At 38.8% G+C, this 21,444-nt stretch overlaps 1 protein-coding gene across 4 annotated transcripts in view; it reads right to left on the bottom strand.

Annotated features, from left to right (window-relative positions):
• The window catches only part of SORCS1 (sortilin related VPS10 domain containing receptor 1), a 500,902-nt gene that overhangs the window by 225,584 nt on the left and 253,874 nt on the right, over window positions 1–21,444 (bottom strand). For all 4 annotated transcript variants that reach the window (XM_039217305.1, XM_039217304.1, XM_039217306.1 and 1 more), the window contains exon 3: window positions 1,308–1,407. In XM_039217305.1, the coding sequence (XP_039073236.1) occupies window positions 1,308–1,407 (100 nt within the window). The remainder of the gene's footprint in view (window positions 1–1,307; window positions 1,408–21,444) is intronic.

Consider the following 21,444-nt stretch of genomic DNA (forward strand, 5'->3'; position numbering starts at 1 on the left):
TTTGCATTCAAGCCATATGACACCAGCGTCTATGTACACTGCTTCTACTGAAGAATTTGAAATGTTTAGGGCCAGAGAGAATGTCACACTTTACAAAAGTGGTTCTCAATCCTAGATACATACCAGAAGCATGTATGTATGCTGGGAGCTTGCTCAAGGGACAGTTACTTGAGCCCTAATCCAGAGCAATGGGGTTAAGACCAGGGCTTGCACATTTGGGGATCAACTAGTGCTTTGGATATGTTGCCAGAGTTGAGGAATGATGGTTCAGCAATGTTCTCATCCACCTCCCAGAGTTCAGAATCCAAAATGCAGAACCTAGCTGAGGTCACTAACACTTAACTGTTGACAAATCTAAAATGAGAACCTGGATATCAGTGCTACCATCAATATGGCTTATGACATATTAATGGACAGCAATTTCCTATTTCCAGTTGAATACTGTTACTTTGCAGTTCACACAACACTTAGAAACTATGTGTCAGAATTCAGAATCTGACAGTGCAGGTTTACAAACACCAAAGAACTGATGTAGTGCTACTCTCCTCCTGAGACAAGTAAGTCTTTCTCATTGAAAAGTAAATGTTTTCTCCTTTGAGAACATAACATCTCTCATTGAAGAGGAGATAAACACTCTCACAAGGAGCAGTAAAACAGAGGAAACAATATGGCTGCCAACCAAGAAACCTGAATTCTAGTTCCAACTGTGCCAATAACTCTGCAATGGGGCAAAGCATTAGCTTTCGTTGAACCTTAATTTCCTCATCTATAAAATTAGGGTGTAGTTTATGACAATCTTCAAGGTCCCTTCCAGCAGTGTCTCCACACTGACATTTGTGTGCAGGCTGAATAAACGTTAGAAATGAAATGTCCAACCTGCTACCAGAGGACACATTCACTTCACTTCAATTCTAGTTAATTTACTCATGTCAGGAGGAAACAGGAGGACTTCAGATGAAGACCCCACCTCTTCTTCTATCTTGTCAAGCCTCATTCTGGTTTTCGTGACTGACTAGCCAGAGCTCTTATGAGAGACAGCAGCATCCACTCAAGGAGCCCTATTCTTTGGAGTTGCCTTTCAGAAATGGTAATGATATGCCTACCTCTCACCCTCCTACATTCACAGCTGTTGCTCTGGAAATTACGAGAAGTCAGACATTTTATCACCTTCACATCCATCAACTCATCTTTACACCTCTCCTCCCAGATTAACTGTAAAATAATGGATTTTTAGCTAGCTGGAGAGGCTAGCCAACCAAGACAGAAGTCACATCATGAGGTAGCAGTGCGGTGAAGACACATCTTACCTTACGCTTGTTGGTAGGACACACGTAGAGATAGCTTAATATTGTTTTCAACCCAACTTTATCATTCAGCTTCTCATAGGTTGTTCCATAATCAGTTGACCTATAATTCAAAAGGAGCATTAATGAGGACAGAAGTATACGTCATTTGGCTGCTTGTCAGTATAATGCATGTTTTACATAGTAGAATGGCTCTCAGGAGGTTTCTAGATGATTCATGTAGTATATAATGATGCTTAATTATGTACACAGTAGCATCATGTGAGTGGTTAACATTTGCATTTAAATTGAATTGGTAAAAATTAAAACTCCATCTCTTTACTGCTCCTTAATGTATGTACTCTGCATAAAATATGTGGTTAATTTTAAAAGATTAAGAGATGAGAGTGTCTCTTGAATTGACCACAAAAATAAAGAGTTTTTACAGAGATTTGACATTTTCAAACTTTTGCTTTATGTCCGGCACAGTGAAAAAGCAGGTTCTTGTGATTTATCTACAAATTGTGTTTCCTTTCATGAGTCATAGAATATATAGTGGATCAGTCCCTTCAAAGGTCATTCAGTCTTTTCCTATTATTTAAGAGTAAGAAAGCGTCTTAATAGTAAGTGAAATTTCACAATCTTATCTGGTGGCCTTTTCTGGTGTTAAGCAGCCTTCAGTTGGGAGGAATTACTTCTCAGCACTGACCCTGTCTATTTGGGAGATTTTCTCATCTTTAGCTAGCCCTTGGTCAATAACTTATTAATTCTGACTGAATCAATAGGCTTTAATCACCTTCTCTATCAAACTTTATTACATATTTCAGAACTGTAATCTTATTAGATCATCATTACAACTGTGTGCAGGAGGGAATATTATGTGTCTTTGAAGTAAATGGTTGACAGCACTTAAGTGACCTATTCAAAGAAAACAGCTGATAAATTACTAGCTAGTATGTGAATCCAGGTGTTCTGGCCCTAAGTCCTGCACTGCTTACATTATACCACTGTTTGTTTGTTTAATTTGAAGGAAACATAATTTTCTCTTTGTCTTCTTTTTACGTATAGGAGATTCCCAATTCATTCATTCATTCATCCACATTTGTAGAACTAAAAGATACCAAACCTGTGCCATGTATCACGGTACAACACAATCCCCCACTCTCAAAATCTAACAACTTTATTTGAGTGGCAGAAATATAAGGTTATATTGGGCTCCTGGCTGATAACATGGAGCCTGCTTTGGATTCTCTCTTTCTCTCTTTCTGTCCCTCCCCTGCTCATGCACGCTCTCCCTCTAAAATACATAAACATTTTTTTAAGAAGAATTAACAAGGCTTATAAAATAAAGTTGGCTTAATTAGACACATAAATATGTAACCATTTTAATTAATTGTTGATATTTATAAAAGTTACAAATTCCTATAGGTTGTAAAGACTACAGAGAAGGAGTTTGTGGTAACACCCTCATTACCACACATTAAGAACTTACCCCGGACCAGGCACTGGAGCAAGAAAGCTGTATATGGGATCTTAGAATTAAGGAATTAAGAATTTATTCTGATTGGGGATCCAGGGCATTTTACCCCTAAAATTTATACACATATAAATTATATACGTGTGTGTGTGTGTATATATATACATATATAAAACTATATATTTAATATAAATATTATGAATATCTATATCTATAATTATATACAATTTATTATAAAATATTTATAATTCATAATATAAATCATAATTTGTTTATAGTAAGATAGATATTATAGATATAATGTATATCTAGAATTATCTGTAATATCTAGCTAATAATTATCTATAAATAAGCATATAGATATATTACTATATAACTTATATTATAAATTATAACTATTATATAATAATTATAAACAATTCTATAAGAGCACTTTAGAGAATTTAGATGATGCTCCAAATCAATGAAGATTGGGTATAATGTAAAGTTTCTTGGAAGAACTATTGCACTTGAAAATGGAAATTTGTAGGGTTTTAGGAAAGGGATGTAATCAAAGCATCATGAACTAGAGGGCACCTTGTGTTACCCAAATATATAACTGGATTCTGGACTAGCCTGTGTTCTTTCCCAACCAAACAAACAGTGACTTGATAGCCAAGAATATGTGAAGGGTATCCAAAACCTTCACAGATCTTATCCATGAACTACAACACACTTCTTTAGATACACCTTCTATATTCATCTTTTCCCCCTCAAACTTAAGCTGATGTGAAATTTCCTCCAGCTCTCCAAAAAATTTCTAAGACTTCTTTCTCCACTCATCCAATCTTAGTGTTTGGCATATTCCCTCTACCCCCACCCTGTGCCATCATAAACTGGCCTTACTATGTCAACTTCCTCTCATTATTAAGACTTGATTGTCTCTAAAATTTCACTGGCCTTTATCCAGCTCCTCTCATCAGATAACTACTTCTAATCATTATTTTGAACAATACTCACAAGTTAGGAACAAATAGATGCAAAATCTATCACGGGGGTGGCTATGGTAGGAGGACAGGGTGTGCAAATACTGCTACAGTGACAGGTGCTGCCTAGTCATAGGTGGACATCAGTAGGACTATGCTGGAGATGAGAGAATGGTTCAATTTTCCTGGTGGATAATGGGAATGGAGGCCAGAGAAGTAGGAACCAGTCTATTAAGGAGCAATGATGAGCTTCTCATCATTTTTATCAACTCAATCCTTAAGCTTTTCAACGAAGATGTTTACATTCAAAAATATATTCTACAGGGAAAATGAGGATGATCCCATAAGGACACTACATGGAATCACTCTTTTGTGTGCGTGTGTGTGTGTGTGTGTGTATTTAGCTGAAATCTCAATATAACAAGATGATAATAGAGTGACTAGCTTACATAAACATTGGTAACTTTTTTCAGAGAGTTTACAGTACGTTATTGGATACTTTCCCCTTATTATAATAACATCACCAGTCCAGATCCTTCAAGGTATCTGCCATTATTGTTTAACGCCATCTCTTGCCCCTTGAGCTTTCAAAGGTCAGAAACTGAATCAAAATTTGTTAATTCTCAATTTCAGCAGAGCTGCATGTTTAAGCATTATGGCATCATAATAACTGATAAATAGAGAGAAAATGATGCATTTCCACATACCCCAAAATGGAACAGACTAGCAGGTGTCAAAGGTTGTCCCACAGAACTAGAATTAGAGGGAGTGTTACATGTGTCCTGTGTAAAACTAACCATCAGCCAGGATACATTGGTTCAAGAGTACATAAGTAAAATACTTATTATTTCCAAACCAGTTGGTAAATAGTTACTGCACTAAGTTCTCTGAGTAGCATTTCTGCCAGCCTTAACACATGGCCTCTCCCTTGGAGACCTCCTGGATCTCCTCACAGTCCAGCAACCAAAAGACTGAAAGCTGGCACAGCAGAGGTCCTCAAGAAACTTGCTCAGCACTAAGGCGAGCACCTGCTCTGATTGGTTAGTGCCCACAGCAATCAGCCTGAGCCCTGGTGGAGGACACAGTGACCTTGGAGATGGCACTGCACCCTGGAAAGCAATTCCTAGTGCCCATCTGCAAACCCTCCTTCCCAACTAACAGATGCTTCCAGTTATCCTGGCATGGTCACCAGTGGGGACTGCAGCCCCCTGGGGATCTGGGCTCTGAAAGAGCAGACGACAGACAGACAGCTGAGCAGCAGGCTGGCTGGTGAGCCAATGTCCTGGCTGTTAGACATTTTAAGTATCATCCCTAGCTATGAGGGAGAGGAGTATTACCCAAGATAAAAAAAAACAAAAACAAAAACAAAACCCAAAAACATTAGGAAATGCTTGATTAGGCAAAATTTAATGCGCCTTTACTTCAAAATGTATAAATTATTCTCATACACATATATCTATTTATCATTTTAATCCATACTGTGAACCTCTTAAATGCATATTCCATGAAGCATTTACCAAACATATTTGATCACAGGATTCATTCTTGTGGGATACCTAATTAAATTAGTGTTCTGAGCAACATGCTTCAGAAAAGCATGTCAAAGGCCAAAGATAAAAGGCTAAAGAAAGATTATGAATTGTAGTTTTCTAAGAAAAGGGGAACAATAAAAATATTTAGACAAATCTGCAGAGAAAAGTGCCAGCCTATGCTAATCATAAAGTGACTGCTGTTTACAATAGCCAAATTATGGGAAGAGCCTAAATGTATATCAACTGACGAACGGATAAAGAAGATGTGGTTAATACAATCGAATACTATTTGGCAATGAGAAAGAATGAAATCCTGCCATTTGCTGCAATGTGAATGGAACTGGAAGCTATTATGGTAAGTGAAATAACTCAGTCAGAGAAACAGAGATATCATATGTTTTCACACGTATGTGGAACTTGAGAAATTTAACAGAAGACCATGGGGGAGGTGAAGGGGAAAAATAGTTACAAATAGAGAGGGAGGGAGGCATATCATAAGAGACTCATAGATAGAACAAACTGAGGGTTGATGGTGGGGGGTGGAGGAAGAGGGAAAATGGGTGATGGGCACTGAGGAGGGCACTTGTTTGGATGAGCACTGGGTGTTGTATGTAAGCGATGAACCACAGGCATCTACCCCCTAAACTAAGAGCACAAAGTAAACACTGGACAATAAATTATATTAAAAAAATAACAATAAAATTTTAAAAAGCGACTGTTGTCAAGGCCAAAAAAAAGTAATGTTAAAAAAATATAACACAAAGACAAGTATTTAAGCTGCATTAGAAGCAGCCTTGAATTCTCAACTTGTATCACTTTTTAAAACATTCCAAAGCAATTTTTTTCGAGTTCTGTTTATAGATTGACTTATATACAGATGAAAAACAGGCTTTCTGTCAACACCTGTGCTATGTAAGAAAAAGCTGAAAGCATTAAAAAAAGAAAGAAAGAAAAGAAGCTTTCCAGGAAAGTAAACATGCAGGTGATTAAATCAAGGTGCCTATGGTTTTGCTTTTGATCCTTAATCCTTACACCACCTTCTTGTAAACATATCTTGAAAAGTGACTTTTAGAACATTTGAAAGTATATCTTTATTTAAGTATTTACTATATTCAAAGAGCTGAAATGAGTTGCCCTGATGAATGGAGAAACCACATTCAGTGTACAGTGCCACCTACATTCTCAGAGACCTTATGATCTCTTTCAGAGGTAATGTCCCATCACACTCAAAGAAGGGATTGACACAGAGCATGACTAGTTTCCACAGAAGTGGTCAAAATAAAATGTGTAACTGTATTTCCTCTGCTATAATATTGTACCATCAAATGAGATAATAAATAAGCACAGAATCATCTGTAAACTAAATTAATCCATAAAATGTGCTGAGCACAATGACTGGCATGTAATAGGCAATCTCTAAATGGCAGCTTTTGTTTATTTATCACTATTTTTTTTTATTATTTTAGGTATTCTCTCCTAATACTTACCAAAACCCAAAACATGAACCCTCAAGAAGAATCTCAATCACAAAAAGTAATTTAGATTTAGCTTTCTTAGAAAATATTTGTGAAGTTACTGCCCTTTTTTTTAAAAGAAAAACTAGCATTGACTTACTTTTGGAGACAGAGAGAAATGGAACATGAGCTGGGCAGGGGTGCAGAGAGAGAGAGAGAGAGGGAGAGAGAGAGAGAGAATGAATCTGAAGCAAGCTCCAGGCTCTGAGCTGTCAGCACAGAGTCCAACATGGGGCTAGAACCCATGAGCCATGAGATCATGACATGAGTCAAAGTGAGATGCTTAACCGACTGAGCCACCCAGGTGCCCCTACCTTTTTAAAATGTAACCAAATCTAGTCTATCATATTTTAAAGTTTATGTGTGTTAGTAGCTTTGCGTGGGCCTCCAACTGGAGAGGTAAGGGTAAGGATTGAAATTTGAGAGTAGAAGATTCTACACTCTGCTTCTATAATAATTGTGCCAGGATTTCCACTGCTGAATGGACTATTATGTGTAGGAAACCTGACAGGGAACAAAAATGAGTGTTTATCGGGTGCTTTATAGGGTTACAATGTGATCTAAGCTCTTCACATGCAGAACCCCATGAGACTGACCCTGATATCAATCACATGTTACAGATAAGGAGGATCCAGGAGTAGTATAGTTGAACTGCTTAATGCCACACAATTTGGAAGATGCTTTCATCCTTAACTCCATGCAGCACTGCTCTTCAAAAGCCACAAGAGAAAAAGAAAACATATTTACCAAACATGGGTTAGCATTTCTTTGTACAAGGAATATGAACTCAAACTCTTTGAAGTTTTACATGGTGTAGACCCAAACATGGCTTTTCTTCATATCAGGTAAAAGGACAGAGGACCTGCCAGAGGGAATCGATCTTAAGAAAAGCATAGACAAAAACTCTCACAATGATAAGAGAAGGCATGTCTTTCATATGGTCCACCCTAGCTCCTGGTAAGGCTAGAAAAATGGAAAAAGTAAGTGGGTCAACTCGTTAATTACTTGATGATGTCTCATGAAGACTACCAAGATGTCATAGCTTATTAGAAAGAGTAAATACTTAGAGTCAAACAGAAGTGGACACAAAAATTCAGTAGCTGAGTAACAGTCAGTGCCCTGGTTTCCTCAACAAATAAACTTCAGACTTCCTTTGGACAAGTCATATTTACTTTTTTATCTAACAAGTTGGTGATAGAATAGATGTCCAACTCTTAATCCCCCTGCCTTCTCTGCCTGCCCCCACCCTCGCCCACTCCAACCCCTCATTTCTTTCGAAATGTCGGTCATCCTGTATATAGCATCTTCCACACCTCCAGCACACTCAACCCTCCCTAGCCTCTTCTATTTTCTCTTCATAGTATTTAGACCCAACTGATAGATTTCTATTTACTTTTTCATTTTCTGTCTTCCCCCACCAGAATGAAGGCTCCAAGAGACTAGAAAAAATGTCTGTTTTGTTCACTGCTACCTTCCTAGCTTTCAGAGGAATGCCCCAGACACATCAGGGACTCATAATTTGTTCTTGACTGACTGGCTGACTCAACGAAAGCTTGCGCCTCTTGTGTGACCAGTTAGACTTCTACTGAGTCAAAATTAAGAAGACTGCATAGTCTGGCCAGGGTGCTGCAGTCCCTGCTAGTATCAGACTGAATCAGTTGTGTGGAGAAACATGGGACTAGCACTGGGAGCATGTTCTATGCTCCTCTACTTTTTAATTAAGAAGTGCTTGCCTACCATCTTAGACTACCTGAGTGCGGGAAGGGCAGAGGCTTATGTTTCATCACCTCCAAATCTCTGGAACTCAGGACAGTGCTGGCACATCAGGTGTCTTCTCCATATGGAAGGTGAATGAATGGATGAAGCCTAATGGATACTCAAGAATGAGTCAGACTACTTTTTCAAAAATGCTTTACAAAGTATCCAAATAACTTGACCTCCTTGTCCTCTACCTTCAGACCTCAGAGAGGTAACATGCCCTATCCCAGACACAATAAGCCATACTGCCAAGGTCACAAAGCAAAGACTTGAGCTGTAGAGGGAAGCTTGGGGATAGTAAGCAAGGAAGCATAGGAGCATTACTCAAATCAGTGCCAGTGAGATATCCTGAAAGCAGAACAACATTCACCTCTAAATCAAGCAGCTGTGGCTTCCGTGTTTTGTTTCTTTCCTAAAATCATTAAGAGCAGCCACTTTCATTGCTCCTAGTGCATTTGGCGGCATAAAAATAGCTTCCAAAGCCAAAGGCGCATTGGCTGCATCACAGACACAGCTTCTTAATAACTTAGGATGCATGAGGTTAGAGCAGTGAGAATAATTTAGGGTTTGGAAAATGTTTGCGAGTGAGTCGACATTTAAATAACTTCATTATCATTCATTGACAGATTTTTTTTAACCTGTCAGTGCAATTGATATTTCTATTACCATGTTATAACAAACCCCTGCACATTTTAAATACAGTCACCAGATTCCATTAGTCTACCCACTGTCAAGAAAATATCTCCAAATCCATTTTTCATAATACCTCAAGAATATAATAGGCAATCTACATCAAACGATGACGTGAAGCTGAAGGAAATTGTCTCCTGCTTTCTAAGGATTCTGCCGTGAAATACGCTGGTCTGTCAGCCTAAACATATAATTTAAACGTGCTGCTGAGATGTTATGGTGCATCCTGAGCTGAACAAGCTTCCTTCTGTTTCTTGGATACCCTGAGCTTTTCAGGTTAATTTGCAGAGTTAGAGAGAAGGGGGTTAAACAGTAGTTTATGGAGAGGAGCATCGGTGTGCTGTGAAGACATTTCTGCTCTGCCACAGGTCACAGGATTTCCAATTTAATTTGATATGTAATTTTTTAAAGTTATATTTTAAATGTAAGGGATGGGTGTCTATGTGTCCATAAGGTGTAAAAGTTCATCTTTCTGGTCTTTCTGTGCCATTGTTTTCTTTTCTTTCTTGGATCATCACATTGTGTTCCTGAAGGTTCTTTCTAGCCACACAGGGTAGTTGATATAGGAACCCTGAATGCATCTGAATGTGACTCTATGTACTACTGCAAGGAAAGGGTGGCCATGTAGTACGCAACACATTGCCACACATGCCACATATTTCTGTTGGAGGTAATGACACTGTTGGTCTATAAGACAGAGAACACTAGGGGTTACTTCTACCTCTGCAATATCTTTCAATTCATCTTTTGAGTATAAAAATAATGAAAACCTTATTTTCATTATTTTTAGTTATCAGGTAGCACTAATGCCTGGCTCTCTATTTAACTATATATTGTATTGAGATGGTCAATGCTCAGTTTTCTTTGTTAACAGACTACGTTCTCCAAAGGCAGGACTAGTTCATATTTACCCTTTCAACCTTCTTTCTGCCCATTTCTCTATTTCAAGGCTGGATTCAAATATCCCTTTCTTCACTGAACTTCCTCACATCCCTCTGCAGAATGGAGCTCAGGCTCATCTGAACGTCTCCTATATTGTTTCTATATTCTGCCATGTGTAACCTGATCTGATTCTTCTCTCCCCATCTGATACCACCTACTAGAGAGCACAATTCACTTACACTATTCTTGTGTCTCTCTCCAACATCAGACCTGCTTCTTGAAATCTAAAAGGGGCTCAAATCATGCTGCTGATTGAATTGAACCCTACTTCTCTTAAATGTTCTTCTCTCCTATTAGAAAATACAATCAGATAAATTTCACATTTGGTTTTTGTATTTCTTTTTAGAGGGGAAGGAGGTGAGAAAACTTCAGGGCTACCCTACCCTGAGTTTAAGTTAGGCAAGAGTCATTAAGGGACATAAATATAAGAGAATTTGGGGGCTCACTTAGGAAGAACTCACACAAATGTGTACGTAGAATGTATTATACGTTATTAATGTATTCTACATAAATACAGCAATGGAAAATGTAATATGCATTTATTAGTTACATGAATATAGATTTAGGAGGGGAGGCATGTCTGTTCAGCTTTACTGAGGGCTCTTTCTTCGGATATGACCCTAATGCTCAGGCATTCCTGATCCATTGCCCAGGGATCTATCCTCACATGGAGGCCACATCTTCACAGGTGATGTTCCCACACACTTATAACTACTTACCAAATTATTTATGAATAATAATACTGAACACTTACTCAGTGCTTAAAACACATCACACTCTGGCTGAGCACTTTGCAAGGACTGGTTCACTCAATTCTCATGGCACTCCTTAAGTTAGGTACTGATATGATTTACATCTTAATGGATGAGGAAATCAAGACTTAGAGATGATGACTGACCTGCCCAATGCTACACAGCAACAATGAGCAGAGCCCAATTTAGACCTAGGCAGTGAGTCTCCAAAGTCAGCATGCTTCATACAAAGACGTAGTGGTTCATGCACTGAAGGTGTGCTCTTTATAGGAAGACAGTCTGGGGAAAGAAGGGATGGGATTTCCCAGTGAGGCACACAGAACGTAGGTCACCTGCCTCTCAAACGATAAACCACCACTCTGTATAATACCTGCCAGTTAGCATCCTAAAGTCAATTTGTGTTTGAATGAGGGCTCTATAGCCCAAAAATGTAATAAAACAAGTCTCCAAATGTATTGATGGTACTAGGGGTCCCTGTGGACTTTGGACCCGGTTGTGCAGGGTGTTAGACAGGAAATGGCATACATATATATGCCTTGTTTTACAATCCTGGTCAGTAAATGAATTTGAGCTATAATTGCTTATTGTCACATGTGACTTCTCCCAGAGTGCCTTACTCTCTTACAGAACACACAGTTTTGCTAAAGAGACACTGTATTTGTCCTGCCCTGGGAATATGCAAATATCAGTGAAATATTTAGCGAATGAAGCCAATGTTATTCAGTCCTCCTAAGCCTTCAATCAGAACATGCATATGAAAATTGTGAAAAAATGTATTCTGGAAGCCTAAGCAGCTAAACATTTAGTGGTGACGATGGGTTTTACTTGATTCCCTGATATTAAATGATCTAATTATCCTGAGGTATAACTTGTTCTCTGTGTGTTATTGCCTAGGGTCAAATTGTTAGGTATTTTATGTGTTTGTTTGTTTTGCTTTTCCCCTATAGATGGAAGGAACTGCAGCCTCACATGAGGTGCATAGCTGAGCTTTTGTTACCTTCCATATTCTAACAGTTAAGTGACTGAGAAATGAGTGAACGCTTTTCCACATGTAATTGAAGAGGACTGGACTAGGTGACCTCTAGACTTGTTTGGAACTTTCAAGAATTCCTGTGGCTAGAGGAATTTGAGGGAACTTTGATCCATAGAGGAGCCTACAATATGCTTTTGAGAAGTAAGATTCAGAGGAACACATCATCCCCAAATTGTAGAAGACAGCCAGGGGTTGAAGTGTTAAGATGGAGGTATATCCTTTGCTTGTTATATCCTATCTATTTTCTTTTTAGTTTCTTTAAAAGTGAAATGATTGAGCCTCGTCAGAAAACATAGTTTGTTCATTATTGCATATCATTGCAGTATCTTATAATATCACCATTTTTTTGGTCCCTGTTACGTTAAGGAGAATTAAAAATGTTAGACTGTTATAACTTCAATAAGGTCTTAGAGATGATTTCATCTCTATTCAATGATTTCCTTCCTTCCTCCCTCCTTTCCTTCCTCCTTCTCTTTCTTTCTTCCTCCCCTCCTTTCTTTATTTTCTTTCTTTCTCTCTTTCTCTTTCACAGTGGAATAATTTAAGCCCTACTCAAAGTATGCATTTAACAGAGAGGGATCTCTGCTCATTGAAACACCTGTGGTCTGTCCCAATCCATCTGATCTCCACACCAACACACACATCCTAGTCTTCCTGTTTAAGTAACTTTTTAACATTTCCACACAGCTTCTGGGGATCAATAAAGTAGTTTCCATACAATGGAATAAGCCCAGACTTATGACTCAGCAGATGAAGGAACTAAGAGTCAGGGAAAAGCAAGTCAGACATTCAGTTGAGGCTCAAATCATGAAGAGATTCTCCTGCCAAGACATTTCTCAGAATTACAGCTTATCATATATGCAAAATTACTTTCATCTCATCAGAGGGAAAAAAATCACTTTATAGACCCTATCCTTCTTAGAGTCACTTAATACTGTAAGGAAAGGACATGTTATTATATGTGAAAAAGCTGATTCTCCACCAAAATAAGACCAACAAAGAAGCAGAGGCTTAGATGTGTAAGAAACTTCTACAATTGTACTTTGGAATCATACCAGACTGAATACTATGGTTACATTTGGGAAAGGGACCAGGACTAGAGCTGGAGTCAATCAAGAGGATACTAAAAAAATTTTAATTACATATAATCCTTACAGAGAAAGTACTCCAGGATCCCTCGTGGAATAAACAAAAAGCCCAGAAACACTTCAATCACTGATGTGCACTCTGTCCAGTCTGCATGCAGTGACATCTAACTGAGCCACAGGCAAAATTGCTTCCATAAAACCTGGATGGTCCAGCTGCCTGGGGATGGAGTTCTAACCTAGGCTATTACTCCAGACCACAGTGACATCCAAAAGTACCCAGGAGAATTTCCAGGTCCCACTTCCCTCAGATTTTCTGATTTTATTTAAAAAGCAAGGTAATCTAGGAAAACTGGCACTCCCTTCCATGATCTTAAAATAGCCCCTTCCTTGAATTCTTACATACTATAAATTAAAACACTCAGATCCTTCTTGGCTTGCATATTTCTGTGGCACTGGTGGTACCTGAATGCTCAGTAGCAGGTGCTACAAAATGTCCACCTAAAGTCCAAAGCCAATTCCTCATAACCAGGCATAATGTGTAGTTTTGTGAATTAACCTAATCATTAGGAATAGAGTCCATTCCTTCATTCATTTAACAATTATTTAGGCTATGTTGTTTCTCCCATGTCCCAGGCCTTCTTCTGGGCCCCAGCAATAAAAGAGACAATGGAAAAAAATACACAATTGCTGTTCTTGTGGATCCTAAATTCCAGTGGGGAGAGACAGCTTATAAACATATATGCAAATGTATAAATTTTCTGTTGAGGGTAAATACCATGAAGTAAAAGAACGGAGTAAGGAGGACAAAGAGTGAAGATGGAGTGTGCTACTTTGCATAGAAAGTCCTCTTTGATATGGCATTTGAGAATAAAGCAGAATCATAGAGAGTGGGCAGGTGTCTATGTTGAGAAAGAGTGCTACAAGCAGTGGGGAAAAACAAGTAGCAGGGCACTAACTGAGGTCCGAGTACATGACTTGGAAAGGAGGTGAGCACATCTATAGCAAAGGCTATAAACAAGGAGGAAAGTGCTAACATAGTTGGCCACTCAGGAAGGCGATAGCACCTAGACCACACTGAGCCTTACATGCCATGGTAAACCTCTGGAAGGTTCTGAGAAGGGCAAGCATGATATTACTAACATGTTCATAGAAAAAATGTTCTGTATTTACACTTGAGAGTTTAGTTTTCCTGTGTGTATAAAGGGGATGTAAGTGGTGTCTAGGGTCAAAGGAGATGCTCCCTGAAAAGTTCTTGGTGTGTAACAAGAACTTCTCTGTTCAATGTAAGCAGTTATTATTGTGGTTGGTGGTTAGTTTAAGAGAATTTGCTTCCAAGGAACGGAGTTGGGAGATAGAATCTGAAGGTCCATAGGACAAAAATTATATAGAACATAATTGATCACTGACTTAGAACAGCTTATCTTAAATCCTGAGGGAAGAAAAAAAAACAGACAAAAAAATGTAAAGGGAAGTTAGATGCAGCATGGTTTCTTAAAACAGATCATTTTCCAGAAGATATTTAGCAAGACACATTGAACATTGTGGGGCCTGTGTAATTTGTATGTTGAATGTCAGGGAATTAAACACTTGAAAGCAGATTTCCCCCTCACAAAACATCAGAAAACACTGCTTGATGCAGCTGAGAGGGTGGCACCCTGGAACACTCAAATTATTTCTGGATAAAACATATCTGACACCCCGACCCAGACTCTTCCTAAAATATTTTGGTCTTGTAACTTCTGATTTCTCAACCCCCAAAGCCACCCAGATTAACTGTCTACTCATACCCCTGCTTTTCTACATTCCTACTTCTTCACACTCTAATTTTCTCATTCTCTAAAAAGATAAAGTCCTCTAATTCACCTCCATTAAGCACCATTTTCAATTTTCAATAGCTGGCTCTGGTTTCTAATTGCACCAGTAACTCCTTCAACTCAAAGCCTTTACACTTCTCTCACTTCAGAACATTTAGTGTTTCTATGCCTACCTTACAAGAAAAGCAATTAGGGGTCACCCTTCCAAGAGGAGTCAACGCCAGGGCTTGTCATAGTAATGGGCTCTGAAGTCGCCAATGCAGGCTTTGCCAGTGACCTGCTGAGTGACCTTGGGCAAATTGCCCAACATCTCGGGGCTGTACTTTAATAATGCTGATTGACCTCACAATGTTGCCTGGAGGAATCACTAATCAACCTGATTGTGAAACACTTAGTCAATACAGAGCACTTTATAAATATTTACTAATATACAATGAGCTCATGGCATCTAAGAGCCAAAGAATTTGCATAATCAGAGAAAACACTATCTGGTCTCCAAAATAACAGTCAACAGTATGCCTGAAATGGTTCTTTTCTCTTGAATATAAGCCTACTGGCATTTGGGGATGGTCTAGGTTTCCTAAGTGATGGGAGTGAATCAGATCAGTGAGGCTTTAGTTACCTATTAAACAAAGGAAACAGTGATTCTAGCTCAGTAAAGCAGTAAAATTATATGCAGGGGGAAAATATTTAACACTTCCATAATAAAGTATGTGTACAACTGAATTTATCACTCAACAAAGCAGATGAATCATGGACAAAAGATGACATTGTGTAGGATACTGGGAATAAAATATTCAGTAAAAGAAGCAAGGATCTCAGGGTGCCTGAGTGGCTCAGTCTGGCTCCTAATTTCAGCACAGGTCATGATCCCATGGTTCATAAGATCGAGCCCAGCATCAGGCCCCATGATGACAGCACAGAGCCTGCTTGGGATTCTCTCTCTCCCTCTCTCTATGCCCCACCCCAACTCATGTGCACACATGCTCTCTCTCTCTCTCCCTCTCAAAATAAACAAACTTAAATTACAATAACAAAACAAGCAAGGATCCTTCTTTCAAGGAGCCTGCGTTTTAGCATGAGACAATCAATCCCACTAATAAGATTATTTGATATTTTACTGCTTATAAAAGTTCTCAGATGAAAACAATTGCTATAAAAAGTGACAGCTTGGTGACTACTCTAGATTGGATGGCCTTGGAAGACCTCTCTGGGCAGATGCCTTAAGCTGGGGAGGGAAATGGGTGTACATCTGAAGCAGAACAAATTACAGGTTCATAGGCCTTCAGGCATATTCAAGGGACCAAAGAAAGTTGTGTGGTTATAGCTTCTAGAGGGTGATGAGTACAGAGAAGCAGGCAGGGGCTAGATCATGCAAGGCCTCCCTTCAAGTAGAGCATAAGAATTTTGGATTTTCTCATTTGTGAGACAGAAAAGCATAGGAAGGATTTACTCAAAGATATGTCGTAACCTGACAACATTTTTAAAATGGTAATTTGACTGCTGTTTGTAGAATAAACTCGAGAATGGCAGAAATAGGAAAAACACGGAGTCCAGTTAGGGGACAATGATGGCTTAGGCAAAGGACTTTGGTCAGGAGTCATCCTTAGGCTTCATTTTTCAGTGAGGAGTACTTGAAGGTCACCATCAACTTATCAACTGCACCAAAACATAATAACTTAACAATTATTTCTATTAACAATCTATAATAATTTCTATTTATTATTTATAACATTCTCTAGTTATAATAATTCTTCAGTACATTCTCTTTTTACTGTAACCCTGAAAGTACGTGAACCTTCCTTTTCATTTAGGACTAGGTAATTCCTGTGATTTCTGATTACAGATACACTGTAGGGGATGTGGCTTCTTTGACATTGAAGGCGCAGTTTTATATTCAACATGAATAATTCAGGAGTGTATTAGTTGTGCTTTATTATTACCATTTACTTCAACTTGAACTATAGTTTAAGAGTTATGGACTTTTTTTTTTTTTTTTTTTAATCAGCAGAAACTCATCCATCACGTTGCATCCAAGGAAGCTACCAGGTTATAAAGTTTGCTATTTATACCAACAATTGTGATTCAAAATGAGAATCAGTATCCTGTTCCCCTGCCATCTAACCTTAGGTCAAGCCCAGGATCTACAGATGGAATTTGATGGAAGTTTACAGGAAGTGAAATGAAAGCACAACGCTGGAGATTAATGCCTGAGTTAGTGCTCAAGGGAATACACTCTCTGGCTGCATCCCAGAAGAAAAATGGTCAGGAACGTGGAGTGTGTTTCAAAACTACACAGAGGGGTGGCAGAGAAATGACAGACAGGATGCCCCAGCATTTCCACACCATGTGTGAGCCTAATTCTCCCGAAATGAAGGGTGATTTCCCAAAATTCTGTTCAGAGACTGCCTTGGAAAAGAAGTCTCCAGGACTCGTTGGATCGTTAGCTCTTTACTGAGCATCATTCATGTGGTTAGCTGTGAGCTATACTTCCCGCCCACACTGCAATGCAATTTTTTGTGTCTCCTATAAATGCCACCACCATCAGCACCCGTCCTTGTACCCACAGATGTGGTTCTTTCATATCATAAAGAAGATTTTCTAAAGCAAGTTTCCCATGGACAGAGACTGTGCCTATCCAGTGTCCTCTGCATAGTGCCTGGCATAAGGACTTCAGTAATTAGGCATTTACCAATTTTTTTTTTCTTACAGTGATGAGGCTAATGAGAATCGGTTGCTATATTCATGTCTCTGAAGACATTTCAACCTTTGTTTGCTTTAAAATGTGTTTGAAAATCTTGAAAGAGATCTTTACTTTTTGCCACAGCTGGGGTTTCATACAAATTATGAATAATAACCAATCTACCCTAAAATCCAAGGAACAAAACTCAGGTTCTTAATGGGCTATAAGAGGAAATTCAAACATCAATCTATTTTTGAAGAGATAACACTCTAGTCACAAAATGAATAGAGCCCTCAACCGGAAACATGGGCAAACTTTGGTGAGCAGTGGAAATTCAGTATTTGAGTATTTGATCTACTCATCACGAGGCACTTTTAGGAACTGCTGCCAGAATTCTGGAGAAGGACATGGGAATCTGTAGATTATGGAAGAATTCAGTCCCTCTGGAAAGCCAACTTTGTCTTGCAGTTTCAAGAGTTTACACCCTAAAGCTGAATCACCTGGTACATGCAGAGGCCTGCTGGAGTGCTGTGGTACAGGGAAGAAGAGCAAAGGGACAGGGCATGCCCAAAAACAGTGCTGGCTTCTTCCACAGCACCCGGCAAGGTACTCTTATACACATACTTTCCTATCTACAGATGATGAAAATGAGGTTCCAGCAACTAAGGGAACTTGTCCATACTCACACAACTGATAATGGGTACAACCTCGTTTCAAAGGTCAATCTGACTCCAAAGTCCTTATCTGTAACCTCTACCTTACACTCTTTCTGCAACACACTGCCCAAGAATGAACTGAATACTGCAGGTCCCTTTGCTCCTCATTCCTTTCCTATGCATGTACATATAGTATAAGTGGCCAGATCGTATGTGACCTAGTGAACTTGTTTTTGAAGAGTTATCTTTTTTTCCTTTTTCTTTTCTTTCAGAGAGAGAGAAAGAGAGAGAACAAGACCACACAAGCAGGGGAGGGGGCCGAGAGAGAGGGATGAGAGAATCTCAAGCAGGCTCCACTTTGAGTCCAGAGACCAATCCAGGCTCAATCCCATGACCCTGAGATCATGATCTGTGTGCAAATCAAGAGTCAGACACTCAAGTGACTAAGCCACCCAGGTGCTCTGACAGAGCTTCTTTTAAAGGTACAGAGAGAACCAACCAGTATTTCCAAGCTGAAAAAGTTCCCTTCTCACTCTGCTAGTGTTTCTCATCTGGGGTGCCATCATCTGCTAGGGGAACCTTTATAATTTCTGGATGTTTTAGAATTGTCATAACGATTGGGGGGTGGATATACGACATGGGCCTGGAGATGCTAGATATTGTCACACATAATTTTCAAATATTTTACAAGGCTTTTCTATAACTGGAAAAATATCTCTACAAAGTCCGTTTTACATATATGTATTTTTGAATTTTTAACATATGCTAAATTTTACAGAATCTAACTCCCAGTTAGCTCAAGGGAAGATTGGATTCTTTTTCAAAATTTTATTGGGAACTTTTCCAAGAGTTGTTCACCGTTTCTTAAAATCACATAACTGATAGCCATGCTGCTTATGGAACTTGGATCCACCCCCCACCATTTATATCAAGCCTTCATTATACTCTTCCTATGGACAGTTAATTTCTAATAGTGTAGGCTCTGCAGGCTTACATATTAAAATACATGAAAAATATACCCATTTATTAAACACTATACTTCTTTTATCTTTATATTATAGACAGTTTTTTAAAAAATTTTACTGTATATTCATCTTTGAGAGAGAGAGAGACAGAGTGCTAGTGGAGGAGGGGCAGAGAGAGAGGGAGACACAGAATCTGAAGTGGGCTCCAGGCTCTGAGCTGTCAGCCCAGAGCCCAACACAGGGCTCAAACCCACAAACTGTGAGATCATGACCTGAGCTAAAGACAGATGCTTAATCGACTGAGTCTCCCAGGTGCTCCTAGACAACTTATTTTTATTACATTTTAATGATGTGTGTGGATGTTTTAGGCAGTCTTTTGCCTCCTTCTCCTAAGATGTCCTTCCCTAATTTATATGTTAGACTAAATGACAAAAGGAATACTGCAAATGTAATTGAGATTACTAATCCATTAACTTTAATATAGGGAGTTTATCCTAGATTATGTGGATGGACCCACTATAATCACATGTGCTCTGAAAGTCATGGGGGGAAAAGGCAGAAGAGAAAGCCAGAGAGTAAGCCTGACAAGCATGCCAGGGGTCACTGCTGGATTGAAAATGGAGAGGCCATGTGAGAAGAGATGTGGCTTGTCTATAGACACAAAGAACAGGACCAGATGACAACCAGCAAAGAAATAGTGACCACAGACTTTCAGCCAAAGGAACTGGATTTGTCAATAACCTGAACATGAACATGGACGAGACTGCTATCCCAGATACCTCAGGTCTGAGCTCAGCCAGTAGATACCTTAACTTCAACCTTGTGAAACCCTAAGCAGCAAACCAGCAGAGTTCACCTGGACCTCTGATCTACAAAACTGTGCTTTGTTAAATGGTTAAGTTTGTGGTACTTTTTAAGGCAGCAATAGAAATCTAATACAGTTTCAGGTGAGATACTAGTTTTAATAAGGTGGATAATATTGGCACTTGGTGGCTAAGAGCTTATAATCTGTATCCTTATTTGGACCCTAGGATAGATACTGATCGGCTCCAATGACATTCCAAAATGAAGTATTTGTGTGCGAAAGTTCCATTTTACTAGTTACATGAGCATGCTGTATTCTTCCTGATGATCAGAATCATAAAAAGAGTCAGCCATATTGCAGTTAAAATATTAACTAGACTTAGAACTAAAGAACTACAAAGGAATTTTTTATGTAAAAAATAGAAAAAAGAAAAAATACATATATATGAACTTAATTAGGAAAACAGTTCAAAGTTGAGGAGTTCCTAAATCATACGTCATTGAGGGGCATTAAAAGGCCAACTCTCTAAAGGACAATCTGCCTGACACTTGTAATGAAGGGTGGAGGAAGGAAGACTGCTAAAAATTCAGATTCCTGGGTCTCTTCCTCAGAGCTTCTAGTCCAATCAGTCCTAGAAGTACTCAGGAATCTTTAACTTCAAAAGTTTCCTAGATTTAGAACAATCTACTTTGAGAAAGGATAGAAAGTGTTTGAAACTCTATAGGATAAGCAAAGAGGAGACGAACAAACAAGTACAAGAAAGGAAATGGAACAAAATATCAGAATTCCTCTTTGTACTAGGGCACAGAATCAGGTGCTACTTTAAAAACCAAGCAGTAGATCCACTTTCCAAAACAGAGTAAATGCCTTCAAAAAAGACAGAAAGGGCCAATTGGAACAGAGAGAGGCTATGATGGTTCAGTGGAAATACCTTAGGCTTTGGAGACAGCTAGACCTTTATTCATATCCTGAGTGGTTCACTCACAAGATGACTACAAGTTAATTTTTGCATCTTTGTCAAGTGGTAATGTCTTTCCCTACAAAATGAGAATGATACCTAGCCCTTAGGGTGGTAGTGAAGATTAAAAGAATTATTATCATTTTGGCACACTGTAGCAATTTAATAAATATCTATTCTTCTGTCTGCTCCCTGTTGGAGACAAAAGTTCCAAGGGTGATAAACATATTTTAAGTTGACTAATCCCCACCTCTGGTCTTTAACCTTTTCAGAGAGAAGGCCTTGCATCCCATTATTTTTTAAAGGCCAGAAAAGGAAATCCATTAATATCTCTTAGTCATTTGTTCCAGTAACATCATTTATATTAGGAAAGTCTTCATCAGATCCCACCTAATAAAATTCATTCCCATTATCCATCCACAACTTATGTACTTATGGAGAAGAGGAAAATAAATACATAAAAAAATAAATAAATCGAGACAACTAAAGTAGTTAAAGACCAATAGGATTAACAGCAAGAGCCGAGAAG

The sequence above is a fragment of the Hyaena hyaena genome, unplaced genomic scaffold (assembly GCF_003009895.1).
Source record: "Hyaena hyaena isolate Hyena2069 unplaced genomic scaffold, ASM300989v1 scaffold_677, whole genome shotgun sequence".
Classification (NCBI taxonomy): Eukaryota; Metazoa; Chordata; class Mammalia; order Carnivora; family Hyaenidae; genus Hyaena; species Hyaena hyaena.